The sequence below is a fragment of the Dipodomys spectabilis genome, unplaced genomic scaffold, assembly GCF_019054845.1.
Source record: "Dipodomys spectabilis isolate Male_0828 unplaced genomic scaffold, ASM1905484v1 ptg000108l, whole genome shotgun sequence".
Taxonomy (NCBI): Eukaryota; Metazoa; Chordata; class Mammalia; order Rodentia; family Heteromyidae; genus Dipodomys; species Dipodomys spectabilis.
Window position 1 is genome coordinate 4,949,416 of NW_024870785.1, and position 20,259 is coordinate 4,969,674.

Consider the following 20,259-nt stretch of genomic DNA (forward strand, 5'->3'; position numbering starts at 1 on the left):
ACACAGAAAATGCCAGAAGTGGTGCTGTGAGTCAAGTGGTAGAGTGCTAGCCTTGAGCAAAAGAATAGGGACAGTGCCCAGGCCCTGAATTCAAGCAAAAAAAAAAGGAAAAAAAAGATTATGTGGTTTAATTAGCTCTGTCTGCCTGAGCTGGCGCCAACAGTAATCTATAGCTCCCAGCCTCTGAGTACTAAGATTGTAGGTGTGAGCCACTGATGCCTGACATCAGTGGAAATTTTTAAACAGCTGATAAAACCCATTCCTGGTAAAAATTCTGGGCATACTAGAAATAGAAAGGAGCTTCCTCAATCTGATAGAGAATCTGTGACACCCTTTACAATTGGGTGTGGGTGTTCTTCATCGAAAGATTGGAAGTGAGGAAGAATAGGTGCTTTCACTACTTAGATTTAACATTACACTGAAGAGTTGGATGCAGTAACACTTCTGTAGTCCAACACACTAAAGGCTGAGCCTCAGTTGTGAACAGTCTCAGTAACATTGCCAGACACTGTCGCAAAACAACAAATACACATGCATGCACATTCACAGGTTCAAGCCAATGAATACTAAGGTATGAGAAAAGGTATCTAGATTGGAAAGGATAAAGTAAAACTGGTTTTATTCATAGATAGAAAAATCCTAAAAATCTTTTTAAAAAAGTTAGTGGGACTATACATTAGTTGATGAGGTTGCAAGACACATCATACAATATAAACAAGTGAACAGCTGGAAAATGAATAAAAATAGCATTTAAAATAACATCTATAGAAGTAGAAATGTACTTCTAGTGGTAGAGTGCCACCCAGCCTTAAGCAAAAAAGCCAAGCAAGAGGGTAGACTGAGTTCAAGTTTTACGATTGGAGTGTACTTGTATGTGTGTGCGCATGATTCGCACACAGACACACACACAGAATAAGACATTAAAAATTTTAAGTTTGACAGAAGATGCATAAGATACACACTCTCTCTCTCTCTCTCTCTCTCTCTCTCTCTCTCTCTCTCTCTCTCTCTCTCCTCTCTCCCTCTCTCCCTCTCTCCCTCTCTCTCTCCCTCTCTCTCTCTTTCTCTAAGGGTTTTATTCCTAGCTATGTTTTTTCTAGTGAATCATACTATCAGGTTGATAGGTTTTGAACAAATTTTTGGTTAATAGGTAAATAAATGAAGGTACATGAGGACAACTTAGAGGATTTTTAGGGATCATCTGTCTGATTTCTGTAAGTTACAGCCTTTTGTGAGGCAGCATACTTTGTTTTGGCATTGCTTCATTGCTGAACATCTGTTGCCAAAAGCACCTTAAAATTCTTAACCTTTTTTGTTAAGCTATATGTGAAACAGAGCCTGAGCGGCCTGTTCGACATTACCCATTGTGGGTGAAAGTAGAAGGTGAAGTTGATCCAGAGCCGGTTTATATCCCAACGCCTTCTGTCATCGAGCCTATGAAACCATTATTGATGCCTCAGCCAGAAGTACTGCCTGCTGTGAAGGGCAAACTGCTCACTGGAATTAAACCTACTCGGGCATACACTCCCAAACCCAATCCTGTGGTAAGCCTGTAGTTTCCTTTTTTTTTAAATTACAAGTTCCAAGGGTAATTTATAAAGATGATTAATTTCAATCAGTTTCAGTTGCTATTCTGGAACAATTTTTTTTCAGGTAGTATGTCTATAAGATACCTTCTTTACTGGTTTAATCATTTTAGTTGCTGGCTCATAAAAAGTATCATAAAAGTACAGGTGAGGCTGGGAAAGTGGCTTAGTGGGAGAGTGCTTGCCTAGCATTCATGAAGCCATGGGTTTGATTCCTCAGTACCACATACACAGAAAAAGCTGGAAGTGGTGCTATGGCTCAAGGGGTAGAGTGCTAGCCTTGAGCAAAAGCAGTTCAGGGACAGTGCCTAGGTCTTGAGTTCAAGCCCCAGGATGGGCAAAATAAATAAATAAATAAAAAGGTACATGTGAGTAACATTAGCTAACTCTTTGTAAAGCTCACAGGGATTTTTTTTTTTTTAAATATGACTTGCAAAATGTTTTAAAGATAGTTATTAGAACTGTTAGAATATTGATATATAGCACATATTATTAACAAAGCAAAAGCTTCTAAAAGGATATTTTTATATACAATAATAGCAGTAAAGTTGAAGATTTAAAGTAACTGGACACTCTTATGATGTGTCAGGACAGATAGTAACTCTGAAGATCCTCTACTATGGTACCTACAACTGTGTACCAGTGCTTGCCTAAAATTGTTGCTGTCTTTGATAAAGTATAGAAAATAAAAGCAACTACTTAAATGATGATTATTAACTAAAAAACTTCTTAACGCAATTATGAAAATTATGTGCTTTGGTATGATCTGAAATTTCTTGAAAATTAAATCCTTTCTGGTCACCAAAAGATTCAGTATATAGGAACTGTACTTGCATTATTTAATTTTAGAGTTGGCAATAAAAAATTTCCACTATTGTTCTGGAACAAAGATTGAAGCGTCCTTCTTCATTTGGAGCCTTAAACCATTCTTCACTATTGTTATGAAATGTTATTGTATGAAACTTACAGATACGGGAAGAGGACAAAGACCCAGTCTATTTATACTTTGAAAGTATGATGACTTGTGCCCGAGTTCGAGTATATGAACGAAAAAAAGAGGAACAGAGACAACCATCCCCATCCCTATCCCCATCTCCATCATTTCATCAACAGAGTTCGTACCAGTCTAGTCCTGAGAACCATAGCACAAAGGTGAATTACTTATTACATAATTAGCCTTTTAACTTCCAGTTCCCTATTGCTGGTATTAGAATTTGCTCTGCTATCAGAAGAATTAGTTTTCCTTAGGTTTACATGACATGTAAATCAATCTTACTTCTCTGCATATCTACTCCAGTGATCTGTCCCTCAGTGTTACTAGATATTTTATATGTATTTTTTGGCCCTGGAGTAATAAACATCAAGCAAATACATCTGGATTTAAATTATCTATAATTACTACAATTTCCATCTTCATGGGTGAGTTTTGTCAATAACTAAAGCTTTTCCTCCTAAACATCAATTATTCTTCCCTCTGTGTTAGACTATGTCATTGTACATTGTAAATTATTTTCTTAATGATTCAGAAAGTATTAAAAACTTGGTGCACAAGACTTTTTTTTCTCTGGGTTGTATAACATGATAGTCATCCTCTGAGTATAGATGTAAAATTGCGATTACATAATCTTGTAATCCTATTTCTGTGATGCTTGTGTCTTACTATCTATAGATGTTGCATGTGTTGAAGTATTTCTCTGTTTATCCTCTCCTCAGGAACCTGATTCTGAACAGCAGCCCATATGTGACTTGGAGGATGAATCTGATAAATCACAAGGTCAGAATGAAAATTAAATTTTTTCATTTGTTAATAATTAATGTAGATCTGGATTATTTCATGGCAGAGACCCCAATCTACCAATCCAGGATATGCCACCTATTCCGCTCGTTTTCCAACTTTGCCAAAAATTTAGATAAGTAAGCCTTTCCCCACTGTGTTAGTTTACCACTCACTTTTTTTATTTTTTGTCCTGAGACTTGAACTCTGGGCCTGAGCACTGTTCCTGAGCTCTTCAGCTCAAGGTAAATGCTCTACCACTTGAGCCACAGCACCACTTCTGGTTTTGTAGTGGTTTATTGGAGATAAGGGTCTCATGGACTTTCCTGCCTGGCCTGGCTTTGAACCACAATCCTCAGATCTCAGCCTCCTGAGTAGCTAGGATTATAAGCGTGAGCCCCCGGTGCCAGGCCTAACATTTATATTTCTAAAAAGAAAAAAAAAATTCACTTCGTCGTATTATATTACAACATGAGAAATTTAGGGAAGTTGTGAGTGAAATTTTTTTAACCTATTCCAAATCTTGCAATATTGCCATCATAATCTGTTGAAACTTGCCTCATGTATTTTATACCTGCTACTACAAAGCAGAGGGAGAAAGGAAGAAACATCACTGATTTACCTAGTAGTGGCTTCTTCCAGAATTGTTATGATGAGAGGTAGTGAGTGACTTCAACAAAGGAAGTTACCTGTTTTTTCATTATGTCTCTTATATACCACCGGATCCTGCTTAGTTGGTTAAGATAAGAGTCTCTAATTTTTTGCTCAGGATGGCCTCAAATTGAGAGCTTCCTAATCTTTGCCTCCTGAGTATCTGGGATTCAGTTAGGTGCTGCCACTGGGCCTCTATTCTCCCCCTTTTCTTTAGGTTTGTCTCTCTCTCTCTCTTTTATTTTTGTTGGTCATGGAGCTTGAACTCTGGGCCTGGGCACTGTCCCTCAGCTCTTCAGCTCAAGGCTGAATCCTTTCCCTACTGTGTTAGTTTACCACTCACTTTTTTTTTTTGTCCTGAGGTTTGAACTCTGGGCCTGAGCACTGTCCCTGAGCTCTTCAGCTCAAGGCAAGTGCTCTACCACTTGAGCCACAGCACCACTTCTGGTTTTGTAGTGGTTAATTGGAGATAGGGTCTCATGGACTTTCCTGCCTGGGCTGGCTTTGAACCGCGATCCTCAGATCTCAGCTTCCTGAGCAGCTAGGATTACAGGTGTGAGCCACTGGTGCCCAGCACTGTCTCTTATTGATTGATTGATTGCTGGTTGTGGGGCCTGAACTCTGGGCTGGGGCACTATTCCTCAGCTCTACAGCTTAAGGCTAGTGCCCTACCGCTTGAGCCACAGCGCCACTTCCGGCTTTTTTCTGCTTATGTGGTGCTGAGGAATTGAACCCAGGGCCTCATGCATGCAGGGCCAGCACTCTTCCACTGAGCCACCTTCTCAGCCCTGTCTCTTACGTTTTGTCTCTTATTTTCACATTTCAAGTCAACCGAATGAATCACCAGTAACCTACACCAAATGTAATAGTGATGGTCTTTAGGGCAGTGTGAAGTGGACTGATTTCCTTTTTTTATGAGAGAGTGGTCAGCTGGATAGTGAAAAGAATTGTCTTATTCTGTGAGAGCTTGCTTTTTCTTTTTTTGTAGAACTCCCAAATTAGGAATGTTAAACTTATTAAATTAAATGGGAATTTGACTGAGCAACTGTTGGATTTCAAAGTTCAGGATAAAACAACTATGAAGCAGAATTATCTTTGAATTTTTTTTTTTTTTAATCAGAAAAGAGCTGGAAGTCTTCCTGCAATGAAGGGGAATCCTCTTCTACTTCCTACGTACATCAGAGGTCACCCGGTGGTCCTACCAAGCTGATAGAGATCATCTCAGATTGCAACTGGGAAGAAGACCGGAGCAAGATTTTGAGCATCTTATCCCAGCACATCAATAGCAACATGCCACAGTCACTTAAGGTGGGCAGCTTCATCATTGAGTTGGCTTCTCAGCGAAAGAGCCGGGGTGAGAAGAACCCTCCTGTTTATTCTTCTCGTGTGAAAATTTCTATGCCATCATGTCAAGATCAAGATGATATGGCTGAGAAATCTGGATCAGAGACTCCTGATGGTTCATTGTCCCCTGGGAAAGTGGATGATACCTCTCCTGTGCAGACAGATGCCCTGGATTCAGTGAGGGAGAGATTACATGGAGGCAAAGGTCTGCCTTTTTATGCAGGGCTTTCTCCTGCAGGGAAGCTTGTGGCCTATAAACGTAAAGCCAGTTCAAGCACATCTGGGCTTATCCAGGTGAGAATTATCTTTAATCTGGGTATAGCACATTTTTTATAATTAGATAACACCTTGTGTTTTTTCAGAGCCCTTTGTGGCCTTACATTAGTTGGGTAGTAAAATGATTATCCCTTTTTAAAGTAAGTATAGGTTAGATGCTTACCTAATGTGAGTTGGCACATTTCCTAAGAAATACAAATACAGAGCCTTATATTAGCTTATGTAGTTTTTCTTTTATCTTCCTAGAAAGTTGCTCTTAAATGTTATGGCTCTGGCTCTAGTAATACTTTGAGAACCAAGCAAAGAGGACCAAGGATTTACTGTAGATATTGGTGTTTATTATTAGCAGACAACTTTCAAGACAAAACTGTTTAGAATGTTAGGGACAGAGGGAAGATGGAAGTGGGTTTTGCTGTTGTTGTTGTTATGAATTTTTTTTTTTTTTTTTTGGACTGTGGTAGGGCTTGAATTTAAAATGGTCCTGGGGCTATCACTGGGTCTCCTTGTGCTCAAGGCTACCTCTCTACCACTTGAGCCACAGTGCTACTTCTGGTTTTTGAATGGTTAATGAGAGATAAGTTTAACAGGGACTTTTCTGCCCAGGCTGCCTTCAAACTTTGATCCTCAGATTTCAGCCTTTTTAGTAGCTTGGATTATAGGTGTAAGTCATGGGTGCCTGGCTTTGTTACATTTTTGAGATAGGGTCTTGCTATTTAGTCTGGGCTGTCCTAGAACTCCATATTCTCTTGCCTTTATTTCCCTAGTGCTGAGATTACCAGTGTGTTGCCTCCATGCTTTAAAGTGACTTTAAGTTAGGCAATGAGACAACATATGCTTTGAAACTTGAATTACTTTTGTTGTTTGTTTGTTTGTTTGTTTTGGGTCCGGTCGTGGGGCCTGAACTCTGGGCCTGGGCACTGTCCCTCCGCTCTTCAGCTCAAGGCTAGCACTCTACCACTTGAGCCACAGCACCACTTCCGGCTTTTTTCTTTTTGCTTATGTGGTGCTGAGGAATCGAACCCAGAGCCTCATGCATGCAAGGCAAGCGCTCTACCACTGAGCCACCTTCCTAGCCCAAAATGCGTGAATTTTTTTTTTGTCTTTTTTTTTTTTTTTTTTGTCAGTCTTGGGGCTTGAACTCTGGTCCTGGGCGCTGCCTCTCAGCTCTTCAGCTCAAGGTGAGCACTCTACCGGTTTGTTTTTTTTTAGCAGTGATAGGAATTAAACTAAGGCCTCACACATGGTATACAAGTGCTCTACTATTGAACTATATCCCTACTGTGGGGGGAAACTGTTAATTTAGTTAGTGATTATTCAGGTATATATAATTTTTAGAAATTAAACTATAGTTCCTTAGTATTTTTTTCTTTTTGATTTGTGAGATTTGTCTGCCTGTCCATTGTTGTGTAACAGATGTCTCTCTTCCTTGCTGCTGAGAAATTTATGCAGATTATATTTGTAAAACTACATTGGCATCTAGAAAGTTCTTTGAAAGGAGAAGTTCTGACTTAAAAAGTAATCATAGTCCAAAAGGTTTTCTCCTCTTGCTTAAAGATATGAAATGCATACAGACCACTTTCTCAAGTAACTTTCAAAAGAGATATAAAGGAGCAGAGTGGTGGGATGTATTGCAGTCTGAGCTATTCAGGAGGATAGAGCAGGATGATTCTTGAGCCAGTTTTAGGCTAGCCGAGCCAAACAATGTTGAGGGGGATAAGAAACAAAAGAAAAAGATCTGAAGAGAACTCTGCTTATTTCATAGTCTCATTGCAGTTGAGCATGACTCAGTCATAAAGTCTGTGCTATGCAAATGGCCTTGTCTTAGCAGTTTCTGGGCTTCCCTGCAGACCCAACTTCCTATTCAAAGCCCTCAAAGCCTGACCAATGGTGTCTGACTTGAACAAAGAACTGGTTTTTACTGTGTTCCCCATCAATCTCTGGCACATTAAAGGCAAATTACCATCCTCTTGGGAAAGAGTGATGCATTTATCTGTTTGGTGTGTTGGAGAAAATAAGGCTTTTCTTTTTTTTTTAAATCTGTCCTGGGATTCGAACTCATCCTGGGTGCTGTCCCTCAGCTCTTCAGCTCTAGGCAAACATTCTACCACTTGAGCCACAGCTCCACATCCAGTTTTCTGGTGGTTAGTTGGCGATAAGAGTCTCATAGACTGTCCTGCCTGGGCTGGCTTTGAACTGTGATCCTCAGATCTCAGCCTCCTGAGTTAGCTAGGATTACAGCTTTGTCATTTTTTTAAAAAAGGAAATGAAAGCAAGAACAGAATGTAGCTTGCATAAATAATCGGACGGCTAATTAATACAAAAATCTGAAAACTTGAAATGTTCTAAAATCCAGAAGTTTTTGAGAACTGATATGGCATCATGTTTAGAAAATTGCACACTTGACCAACATAAGTGATGGGTTGAGGTTAAAATGTACTGTAGAAAATTATCTTCATACATTATATATATATGTATGTATAGCTGCACATATATATATATATATATATATATACACACACACACACACATACACATACATCTACATATTTTAAAAGTGTAGTAAAGCTTTTGGAAACTTTTCTGGGTGGAGGGTGTTGTTGCTAGGGTTTGAACTTAGGGGCTTTATTCTTTTATGCTCTTGGCTTTTTCACTCAAGGCTGATACTCTGCCACTTGAGCCACATCTCCACTTCTGGCTTTTTAAAAGCTGGTTGATTGGAGATGAGTCTCACAAAGATTTCTGCTTAGGCTGGTTTCAAGCTTCAGTCCTTAGAGCTCAGTCTCCTGAATGGTTAGGATTGCTGTGTGACCCACCAGCTCTCCCTGGTTTATTGTTTCAAACTTGAGGCAGATATATTCTTGATCATTTTATAAGTAGCAAAGAGTAATTTTGTATTTTTACACATGGAGTGAATTTCTATAGCTGTTCTTACTAGTTCTCTTAGTTCTAATTTAGAAGTGAACTTCTCTTTTAATGCTGTTTTTTTTTTTTTTAATGGGACTGGGTTTGAACTCAGGACCTAACAACATGAGCTACACCCTGGCTCTTAAACTCTACTTTTAAATAATGAAATTGGGTTACCTTTTCTATAGTCATTCAGCAATATGGCCTCAAGGAAGGAAATTTTGTTTTCTTCTATGGAAAACAAAAATCTATGCTGTTGCCCAAGATAGGCAATGCCGTCAACTCAGGCGGCAAAGACAATGTATACTTCATTTGTTGGTTTCATTTTCTTTTGACAGTTTAGTGACTGTGTCTAGAATTACCCTGCTTATACCAACAGTTATTTTGAGCCCATCTTTTGTTCAACATGTGAAGACAGTATCTTGAAAGTTGTTCCGTTGTTGTTTTGTTTAGTGCAGGTCCTGGGGCTTGAACTCGAGCCTTGTGTGCTGTCCCCTAGCTTTTTTGAGGCTGATGCTTTGCCATTTGAGTCACAGCTTCACTTCTGGCTTTTTGCTGGTTAATTGGAGATAAGGGTCTTACAGATTTTTCTGTCCAGGCTCTATCTAAACTGTGGTCCTTAGATCTCAGGGTCCTGAGTAGCTGGATTACAGGTGTGAGCCACAGATGTCCAGCTTGTGTTGTCTGGTCTTACCAGAGACATTCTATGGAATACATTCACCCAACTTTGCTGATCCTTTATTTCACTGCTATTAATAATACAGCTGAAATTAACATAAAACAGTTGTATGATTCTTTGGGCACAGTCATGTGTCTCATATCACTAGGATGCAGAAATTAAGTTTCTAAGATTCTGTTCCCAAACTCTAAAATAAAGGAGCTGAGACTAGTTCAGAATATCAGATAGCATTTTTCACCTTTCAAGTACTCAGATTATCCTGAGTAAAACAAGTCTACTTCTTTTTCCTTTTTACACCTGAAAAATAGGCTTTTAAAACCTTGTAAAAATGAAACCCCTGTCAAGGGAGAAGGAGTTAAGTTAGCAAGAGAATTTTATCTTTACAGAATTTCTCTTTGCCACTTGTTTCAGGTTAATGGTAAGAATTACCCGCAGGCTAAGTTGCTATTGGGACAGATGGGGGCATTGCATCCAGCCAATAGGCTAGCTGCTTATATCACAGGCAGGTTGCGACCCTCAGTCCTGGACCTCTCAACCCTCAGTACTGTCATCTCCAAGGTAGCATCCAATGCCAAGGTGGCTGTATCCAGGAAACCACGTACCCTGTTGCCTTCAACGTCCAATTCCAAAATGGCATCCTCTGGCACGACAGCACATCGCTCTGGGAAGAATCCAAAGGCGTTTGTTCCTGCAAAAAGGCCAATTGGTAAGTTGGAGAGGATACCTTGTTTTGGAAAGAGCTGTGACTTAAGTTCTTGGCCAGTGATTTCAGGTATAAGGTTGTAAGAATTTGGCATAATAACAATGTTTGTCTTGAATATTGACTTTTCTTATTCTTCTGATGACCTATAATACTGAAGGAATTGAACTCTGGTTTTATGATATTTTGAGACTGGCTATATTAATGCAGAAATGACTTAGGATTTCAATTTAGTTTTAAAAAGGAGAAATATGTTTTATAATACTTTTTGTCAAGCCAGGCACTGGTGGCTAACACCAGTAATCCTAGCTGAGATCTGAGGATTGTGGTTTAAAGCCAGCCTGAGCAGGAAAGTCTGTGAGACTCTTCTCTTCAATTAACCATCAGAAAACTAGAATGGCTCTGTGACTCAAAGTGGTAGAGGGATAATCTTGAGCAAAAGAGCTCAGGGACAGCGCTCAAGTCTCGAAGTTCAGCCCCATGACTGACAAAAAAAAATTGTTGAACTTTCCATATGAAAACTGGGGTTTTGTGTACTAGTTACCTGCATTTTCCTTGAATTGTTGAATCCAAGAAACTAGCAAAAGGTAATGGAGTTGGGTTAGTGTTGACTTGGAGTAGAAGGTTCTGCCTTGTGCTGGTGGCTCATGCCTCTAATCCTAACTACTCAGGAGGCTGAGATCTGAGGATCGCGGTTCAAAGCAACGCTGGCAGGAAAGTGTAAGACTCTTCCCTCCACATAACTACCAGAAAACCAGAGTTGACACTGTGGTTCAAAGTGTTAAGAGTGCTAGTCTTGAGCAAAAAGAACTTAGGGACAGCACCCAGTCCCTGAGTTCAAGCCCCATAATCATCATCACCACCACCAACAACAACAACAAAATAGTAGGTTACTGTAAAACATAATTTTCAAAATAGTGAATTACTCTATGCAACCCTGTTGTGTGAATGAAAATCTTTGTTTTGCTTAATGTTTTTGTGCTACTCTGTAATAAATTGCGTTCTTTAAGCATTTTTGTTTTAGCCTGAAAAGTATGTACAGTTGGCTTATTGAATTCCTTTTTTGATGTGTTTCAAGTGTATTTAGGAATGTTATGTAAAACTACCCATTTGTCTTCATTCTTACTCCTTTAACAGGAGAATAAGGTGGCTGATGGCTTGAGTTGTGTAGAGGATAGGCCTAATCTGACTTAAAGAACATATTTTGCAGCTTTCATTGTGATTTAAAACAGCGGAGAAAGCAGCATTGTCCTGCCTTCCGTTGTGAAGTATTTTTTCTATTTTAGGAATGTGTAGTACTTAATTATCTCATAAAAGGACAACTATAAAGAGATGGAAGTGCTGGGACTTAGAGGAAATGATGGAAACAGTTTTGAGAGGTTTTTTTTTTGTTTTTTGTTTTTAGCCTTGGGGCTTGAATTCTGGGCCTGGGGCGCTGTCCCTCAGCTCTATAGCTCAAGGCTAGTTCTCTACCACTTGAGCTATCGTGTCACTTATAGTTTTCTGGTAGTTTATTGGAGATAAGAGTCTCACAGACTTTCCTGCCCCAGCTGGCTTTGAACTGCGATCCTCAGATCTCAGCCTTTTGAGTAGCTGCTGGCTTTGAACTGCAATCCTCAGATCTCAGCCTCTGAGTAGCTAGGATTACAGGTGTGAGCCACCAATGCCTAGCATTCATTCATGCATGTGAGGTAAGCACTACCACTGAGCCACCTTCCAGCACTGGAAATAGTTTTAAAGTTAGAATTAGGAGCTGGAAGTATGACTCAAGGGGTAGAGCACTTGCCTAGCAAGCATAAGGCCCTGAGTTAAAACACCAATACTGTTAAAATTAAAGGAAAAATAAGTATTCTTTCCTTCATCAATTTTAAGTAATGAAACAGTTTTCTGTTTTGTTTTTTCTTTTTCTTTTTTGTGTTCTAACATGTTGAATATATTGTATAAAAAATTTTAGTAGAAGCACTGAATTTTTTCCCTCCCTCCCTCCCTCCCTCCCTCCCTGCCTTCCTTCCTTCCTTCCTCCTTCCTTCTTTCTGCTTGAACTCTGGGGCTGGGCGCTGTGCCTCAGTCTCTTTGTGCTCAAGGCTAGTGCTCTATCACTTGAGACACAGCTCTATTTCTGGCTTTTTCTGAGTAGTTTATTGGCAATAAAAGTCTCACAGACTTTTCCTGCCTGGGTTGGCTTTGAACCATGATCCTTAGATCTCAGCCTTGAATGGCTAGGATTATAGACCTGAGCCACCAGCATCTGGCTAGGAGCACAGAATTTTAATTTTAATCCCTTTCTTGTTAGAAGTATAAGGGTTTGGGGCTGGGAAGGTGCCTCAGTGGTAGAGTGCTTGCCTTGCATGCCCGAGGCCCTGGGTTTGATTCCTCAGCACCAGATAAGCAAAAAGAAAAAAGCCGGAAGTGGCACTGTGGCTCATGTGGTAGAGCATTAGCCTTGAGCTGAAGAGCTGAGGGACAGCGCCCAGGCCCAGAGTTCAGGCCCCATGACTGGACCCTCCCCTCCCCCCCACCACCAAAAAAAAAAGAAGTACAAGGGTTTGCTTTGCATTGTGGGTAGAAATTGGTAAGGAACATCATGAAAGAGAAATTGAGCCAGTAGTAAGTTGGGTAATGTTGTAATATAAACACAGGCATTAAAAGGGTAAACTAGAGATCTGAGATTTTTAACCTGCAAATTTTTATTTGCAGCGGCTCGACCCTCTCCTGGTGGTGTGTTCACACAGTTTGTGATGAGTAAAGTTGGAGCCTTGCAGCAGAAGATACCTGGAGTTAGCACACCTCAACCTCTGACAGGGCCACAGAAGTTTAGTATCAAACCTTCTCCAGTAATGGTTGTCACACCTGTGGTTTCTTCTGAGCCCGTTCAGGTGTCCAGCTCTGTGACTGCGACTGTCACTACTACCACCCCTCAAGTGTTTGTAGAAAATGTTACAGCTGTGACATCAGTGACAGCTGTGTCTGATGGGGGAGCTAAAGAAACTACTTGTTCTTCTGGTGCAACCAGTACTGGGGTTGTTGAGATCTCTGACACTACCAACATCCCTGTAACATCTGCCCAGCCTACAGCCACTGTGAACCTTGTCAAAACTACTGGAATAACTACTCCTGTGGCTTCAGTGGCTATTACTAAATCTTTGGTAGCATCTCCTCCAGCCATAACTCTTCCTGTTGCTTCCACTGCCTCCACCTCCATAGTCATGGTGACCACAGCTACATCTTCCTCCATGGTGACCACACCAACTTCATCTCTGGGCTCTGTTCCAGTTATTCTCTCAGGAATTAATGGGAGTCCGCCAGTGAGCCAGAGACCAGGTAAGGCTGAGTTGTTATCAGTTGCTTTACTGAACAGTTAATTTTATACACACAAACACTAGGGTAACCATGTATTTGTTTATGTTGTAATGTTATATTCCTCAAAACCTTTGCATTCTGCAGAATAGAACTCTGGAAATCTAGACGGGAAACCACTTGAATTTTTAGGAGGTAGATCTGATAGAGGTTTCCTTAGGAGACAGTAAAACACTCAAAAAAACACTAGAGTGGAAATATTGGCTGAAGAACCCTGAAGTAATGAAAATGGGAGTAGAGTTCTGAGCCATTAGAATAACTACTAAGATGGAGAGATAACAGGAAGTATGACTTGCTTTGTGTGATGAGCCAGGGTAAACATCTCAAAGGAGGGAACTCGTGCAGATGTTACATTGGAGGAGGTATGTATGTGTATAACTCATTAAAAAAAAAGTAAAAGCCAGGTGCTGATGGCTTACACCTGTAATCTTAGCTACTCAGGTTGAGATCTGAGGATCACGGTTCAAAGCCAGTAGGTTGGTGAGACTTATCTCCAGTTAACCACAAGAAAACTGGAAGTCAAAGCAATACAGTGCTGGCCTTGAGCAAAAGAGCTCAGGGACAGTGCCCAGCCCCATAGACAACAAAAAAGTGCATGAGACTCTTCTGTCTGACTAATCACAGAAAAAGCCAGAGATGGAGCTATGGCTCAAGTGGTAGAGCCCCAGCCTTGAGCAAAAAGGGGTAAGGGACAGCAAACCCTGAGTTCAAGCCTCCCTGAAATCTTTCAGTTTTTCACTCCCCCCCCCCCCCCCCCCCTTTTTTGGAGCAGTGGTGGGGCTGGATTCAGGGCCTGAGTGCTGTCCCTTACCTTTTCCCCTCAAAGGTGGTGTTCTACCACTTGAGCCACAGTTCAAAACCACTTCCAGCTTTTGAGGAGGTTAATCAAAGCCTCACTAACTTTTCTGAAAAGGGTAGTTCCAAACCACAATCCTTAGATCTCAGTCAACATTACAGGCATGAACCACCAATACCCAGGCTGTCTTTTACCTTTTCTGCACATTTTAGTAGATGGACTAAATCAATTACGTTACACTTAGGTACAATTGGATATAAAAAAATTTAACCAAGCCAGGTGCCAGTGGCTCACGCCTGTAACCCTAACTACTCGGAAGGCTGAGATCTGAGGATTATGGTTCAAAGCCAGTCCAGGCAGGAAAGTCTATGACACACTTATCTCCAATAAACCACCTTGGTGCTGTGGCACAAGTGGTAGAGCGCTGGCCTTGACCTGAAGAGCTGAAGGACAGCACCCAGGCTGAGTTCAAGCCCCACCACCAGTCCCCACCCCCAACCGACCCCCACCCCCCAAAAAGAATAGGTAAGTCTTAAAATTCATCTAACATAAGGCATCAGAGGTGAGGACTGTCTTGCCCATGAGTCATATAAGCTTCTCGAAATCATTTGGGTTTGTGACAGGACAAACACACATATACAATATATCTGCATTGATATTTTTGTAAGACTCCAAATAATGTAAATATTCAAATAGATGTTGGGAAGTGGTGCGGTGGCTCAGTAGTAGAGCACTTTCCTGCCTGGGCTGGCTTTGAACTGCGATCCTCAGATGTGTCAGTCTCCTAAGTAGCTAGGATGACAGTGTGAGCTACCAGCTCCTAGTTCTTTAATTTCTTTTATTTTAATTTACATCTTGTGCTTTAATTTTTGCTGGTTTTTTGTTTGTTTTTGGTCTGGTCCTGGGGCTTGAATTCTGGCCTGGGCGCTCTCCCTGAGCTCCTTTTGATCAAGGCTAACATTCTACCACTTGAGCCACAGTGGCTCCATTTCCTTCCACTTTTTCTATTGGTTTAAAAAATTTTGTGGGCTGGGAAGGTGGCTCAGTGGTAGAGCGCTCGCCTTGCATGCTTGGCCCTGGGTTCGATTCCTCAGCACCACATAAGCAGGAAAAAAAAGCCAGAAGTGGTGCTGTGGCTCAAGTGGTAGAGCGCTAGCCTTGAGCTTAAGAGCTGAGGGACAGCGCCCAGGCCCAGAGTTCAGGCCCCACAACCGAACCCCCCCCCCCCCAAAAAAAAAAAAACAAAAAACAAAAACTTTTGTGTCTTCCACAATTAAACTTTGTTTTCTTGCTTCTTTACTGTTTCTTTTTCTTTATGTTTTTTTTTTTTTTTTTGCCAGTCTTGGGGCTTGAACTCAGGGCCTAAGCACTGTCCCTGAAGTTTGCTTCAGGCTATCATATCACTCTACCACTTGAGCCACAGCACCACTTCTGGCTTTTTCTGTTTATATGAGAAATTGATCCCAGGGTTCATGCATGCTAGGCAAGGACTCCACCACTAAGCCACATTCCCAGCCCACTGTTTCTTAATATATCATGTAGGGAACACTATATATTTTCGTTCAATTTATCTCGTTACAGTTGATGTTTTCTTTTTTACATTTCTTAGTTTTTGTCAGTCTTAGGGCTTAAACTCAGGGTTGGTGCTGTCCCGGAGCTATTATTACTATTATTATCATCAGCAGCATGATTATTATTTTTATAAAGGTGGTCTGTAGAGGGGTTGCGATTACTTGAGTCAGGTAGTGAGCACATTTCCTTTTGTGCCGTGTCTTCCCTTCTCTCACTTGTCCCTGAGCTTTTTTATTCAATACTAGTAATCTGTCACTCTGAGCTATATTCTGGTTTTCTGGTTGTGAGTTGGAGGTAAGAGTCTCATGGAGTTTACTGTCGGTTAATTTTCTTTCTTTCTTTCCCCCTTCCCCGCCCCCAGCCCTGGGGCTTGAACTCAGGACCTGGGCACTGACTCTGAGCTACTTTTGCTCAAGGCTAGCACTCTACCACTTGAGCTACAGTGCCACTTCTGGCCTTTTCAGTTTATATGGTACTGAGGAATCGAAGTCAAGAGCTTCATGCATGTGAGGCAAGCACGATATCACTAAGCCACATTCCTAACCAGTCTGGGCTAGTTTTGAACTGCGATGCTTAGATTTCAAACTTCTGAATAGCTAGCATTACAGGCATGAGCCACCAACTCCCAACTGGTTTGTTTTGTTTTACTATTCCTTTTTTTTTTTTTTTTTTTTTATCGGGGGGCTTGAACTCTGGGTTGGGCGCTGTCCTTGTGCTCTTCAGCTCAAGGCGAGCGCTCTACCGCTTGAGCCACAGCACCACTTCCGGTTTTCTAGAGGCTTATTGGGGATAAGAGTCTCACGAACTTTCCTGCCCTGGCTGGCTTTGAACCGAGATCCTCAGATCTCAGCCTCCTGAGTAGCTAGGATTACAGGAGTGACCCACCAGCGCCCAGCTTTGTTTTACTATTCTTAATAGAAAGATCTATAATATCTGGCCAGTTTTTTGGTTTAAAAATTTTCTTGGCCATAAATACAAAAGGACAGGATTCCATCAACTTCATAATCAATTAGAAGCTACTTTATTGTCAAATCTTATGCCATATTTTTCTTTATATGTGTTAAACGGGAGTTCTCATAGTATGTTTCATTTTCTGTGTTTCAGAAAATACAACTCAAATTCCAGTGGCTAATCCACAGATCTCTCCTAACCAAGTGAAGCGCACTGGTCCTCGATTGTTGTTGATCCCAGTTCAGCAGGGCTCTCCGACCCTTAGACCTGCCCCAAGCCCACAACTTCAGGGACAACGGATGGTCTTACAGCCTGTTAGGAGTCCAAGTGGAATGAACTTATTCAGGCACCCCAATGGGCAGATTGTCCAGCTCCTTCCTTTGCATCAGATTCGAGGCTCTAACACCCAGCCCAACTTACAACCTGTCATGTTTCGCAACCCAGGTATAAAGTTGGAGATCCTTCTAATTAGCTTTTCTTTTGTTGAAGTAGTTGGCTCTATAGTATGTTGAGCCATCAGAATTATTCTTAAGACTCTTAAGAGTCACTTTTCCAAAAACAGTAGCATATTGCCAGTGATGATTTAAAATTTTCCTTTTCTTACCAGGGTCTGTGATGGGAATCCGGTTACCAGCTCCTTCCAAACCTTCTGAGACTCCATCATCTTCTGCTTCATCCTCTGCTTTCTCTGTCATGAGTCCTGTAATTCAGGCTGTTGGATCTCCTTCAGCAGTGAATGTTATCACTCAGGCCCCATCGTTGCTTTCCTCTGGACCGGGCTTTGTCTCTCAGGCTGGTACATTGACCCTGAGGATTTCTCCTCCTGAACCACAAAGCTTTGCAAATAAAACCAGCTCCGAAACCAAAATTACCTATAGCTCAGGAGGGCAGCCTGTTGGTACAGCCAGTCTTATTCCCCTCCAGTCTGGTAGTTTTGCCTTGTTGCAGCTGCCAGGACAAAAGCCTGTTCCTAATTCCGTTCTTCAGCATGTTGCTTCCCTTCAGATAAAGAAGGAATCCCAGAATGCAGATGAGAAAAGTGAAACAGACTCTACAAAGCAGGAAACTCAGCAGGCACTGCATTCAAAAGGAGAAGCTCTCGATCCTGAGGCTGATATAATTAAGCAAAACTCAGGAACTCTTACCTCAGAAGAAACCCTGAATCATTCTTTGGAAGATGGGGGGGATCCCTTGGATGAAACGTCTCTTAAAGAAGATGATTCTGCAACTGTGAAACCTGACCACTCCTGTGTTACTGAGTTCCAAACTGGCAAAGACTCTGTAGAAAATCATGAAGAATGTGGGGCTAGAAATAACAGTTCCAAAGAAAATCAGAGTGCTGTGAAAGTTAAGACTATTTCTGAAAATAACAGTAATACAACAGCCCAAAATGTAAGTAAAGTGCAGCTTCAGAGACTTGGCGATGTGACAGTGCAACAGCAAAAAGAATCAGACAATCCAGAGGAAAAGCCAAGTGGGTGTCTTGTCATCTCTAAGGAAGAAGGTAAACTGGAATTACCAGGGAACAAAGTTACAGAGCCGCGGTCTGATATGCATCTGGAGTCCAAGAAGGAATGTGGAGATGCTCTGGGGAAGGACAGTATTAGGGAGAGATGGCGCAAACATCTGAAGGGCCCCTTAACCCGGAAATGTATTGGAGCATCTCAAGAATGTAAGAAGGAGGCAAGCAAGCAGTTAATTAGAGAAACAGAGAGATGTAAAGAAAATTCAGACACATTTCAAGAAGAACAGGACATCTTTGATGTACTTGGAGAAAGTGGAACAGCTGACAGTGACAGAGTTTTAAAAACTGACAGTGGTTCTTGGAGTAGGATTTCTAGTCCTCCAGCCTTCTCTGTTGTTCCTAGGAGGGCTACAAAAGGAAGCAGAGGGAATGGCCATCTTCAGGGTCATTTACTACTAACAGGAGAACGCATACAATCTCAGCAAGAAAAGGGTGGGAGAACCAGTGCTGACTTCACTGTTTTGGATATGGAAGAGGAAGATGAGGAAGATGAGAATGAGAAAACCGATGATTCTGTTGATGACATTGTGGATGTTGTTTCTGGCTACCAGAGTGAGGAGGTTGATGATGTAGAAAAGGTGGTGAGCCCATTTTTGTTGTGACTGAAACATCAGGGACATAAATAATCTATTAGAGACAGTAGATTTTCCAGAAGATCACTAAGACCTCATGTATATATTTGGATTCCTAGGATTAGATGATTAGTCATGATTAATAACTACTTTTTAGTGTTTATCATAGGCAATGTTCTTTGAGGGGTGTCTGTTATTACATAGTGAGGGTGGCTTGAATCTTTTTTTTGTTTTGTTTTGTTTTTTGTTTTGTGGGTCGTGGGCCTGAGCACTGTCCCTCAGCTCTTCAGCTCAAGGCTAGTGCTCTACCACTTGAGCTACAGCACCACTTCCAGTTTTCTGGTGGTTTATTGGAAATAAGAGTTTCACCAACTTTCCTGCCCGGGCTGGCTTTGAACTGCGATCCTCAGATCTCAGCCTCCCGAGTAGCTAGGATTAAAGGCGTGAGCCACCTGCGCCCGGCTAAATCTTTATGGTATAGGTACTTGAGAGTTCCTATCAACTTGGGCTTAAAAAAAGTTGTCTTGAAACCACTATACTTGTTTGATCTTTGTAGTTTCTGTGACATTTTCTCTGTAGACTGATTGTATGTTATCTGGTAGGGATAAGAAACTGAATGACCTGAGAACTAATAGAGAACCCAGGGGTTGTTTTTTTTTTTTGTCTTCCCTTCCTTTTTCTTTTTTTTTTGGGGGGGGAGGGGAGGTGGTTTGTGTATGCCAGTGCCAGTCCTAGGGCTTGAACTCAGAGCCTTGGTGCTGTCCCTGAGCTTTGTGCTCAAGGCTAGTACTTGATCACTTGAGCTAAAACCCTACTTCCAGCTTTTTGTGGAAAGTGGAGACAAGTCCTATGGACTTTTCTGACTGGTCTGGCTTTAAACTATAATCCTTAGATCTCAGCCTTCTGAGTAGCTAGGATTACAAGTGTGAGCCACTGGTGTCAGACTCTTTAGTATAATTCTTAAGTTGCTTTTAATTTATTGTTTATAATTAAGCGTTTTGTCTCCAGAAGTTTCATATATCAGGCTTCAATCATTGTATTTTGTAATATGACCTTCATCGTTTAAATAATTTGCCAGGTACCTGAGAGGCATTATAGAGGTTCAGAATTGGATAGACTTTTTTTTTTTTGTGAAAGGACTAGACAGTAAATAGACTTTGTAGGGTAGGTAGATGACTTAACTACTTCTGCATTGCGCAAACAGCCACAAACAATATACAAGTGAATGAGTATGGCAGTATTCCAATACAACTTCATAAAAACTGGTGGCAGGGTCTGGTGTAAAACAAGGAGACAATAGCCAGGGGCCTTGGGGTACACACAGTTCATACTGTATGACTTTCTTAGGGAGCAAGTGACATAGTCCTCTATATTTTAGAATCTCCTTCCCTGAGGTATATTCATGTGTTAACTTGTTCTCCTTTGTTAATACATAATGTCTTATGCAGAGAAAATATAAAAAAAGGTTATTAGTGTAAAACTCAGTATTTTATTTTTATATTATAAATATTTTATTTATTTATTTATTTTTGGGGTCAGTCATGGGACTTGAACTCTGGGCTTGGGCGCTGT

The 20,259-nt window shown here is 41.1% G+C and overlaps 2 protein-coding genes across 10 annotated transcripts in view; one reads left to right on the plus strand and one right to left on the minus strand.

The window, feature by feature from the left end:
* The window catches only part of Ehd4 (EH domain containing 4), a 738,029-nt gene that overhangs the window by 529,843 nt on the left and 187,927 nt on the right, over positions 1 to 20,259 (minus strand). The window lies entirely within an intron of this gene.
* Mga (MAX dimerization protein MGA) overlaps positions 1 to 20,259 on the plus strand; it is a 79,236-nt gene that overhangs the window by 40,617 nt on the left and 18,360 nt on the right. For 6 of the 9 annotated variants that reach the window (XM_042687872.1, XM_042687869.1, XM_042687874.1 and 3 more), the window contains exons 10-17: positions 1,321 to 1,544; positions 2,556 to 2,738; positions 3,300 to 3,360; positions 5,132 to 5,649; positions 9,626 to 9,920; positions 12,612 to 13,235; positions 16,744 to 17,034; positions 17,198 to 18,693. In XM_042687872.1, the coding sequence (XP_042543806.1) occupies positions 1,321 to 1,544; positions 2,556 to 2,738; positions 3,300 to 3,360; positions 5,132 to 5,649; positions 9,626 to 9,920; positions 12,612 to 13,235; positions 16,744 to 17,034; positions 17,198 to 18,693 (3,692 nt within the window). The remainder of the gene's footprint in view (positions 1 to 1,320; positions 1,545 to 2,555; positions 2,739 to 3,299; positions 3,361 to 5,131; positions 5,650 to 9,625; positions 9,921 to 12,611; positions 13,236 to 16,743; positions 17,035 to 17,197; positions 18,694 to 20,259) is intronic. The other 3 variants (XM_042687875.1, XM_042687876.1, XM_042687878.1) reach the window with 3 other exon arrangements.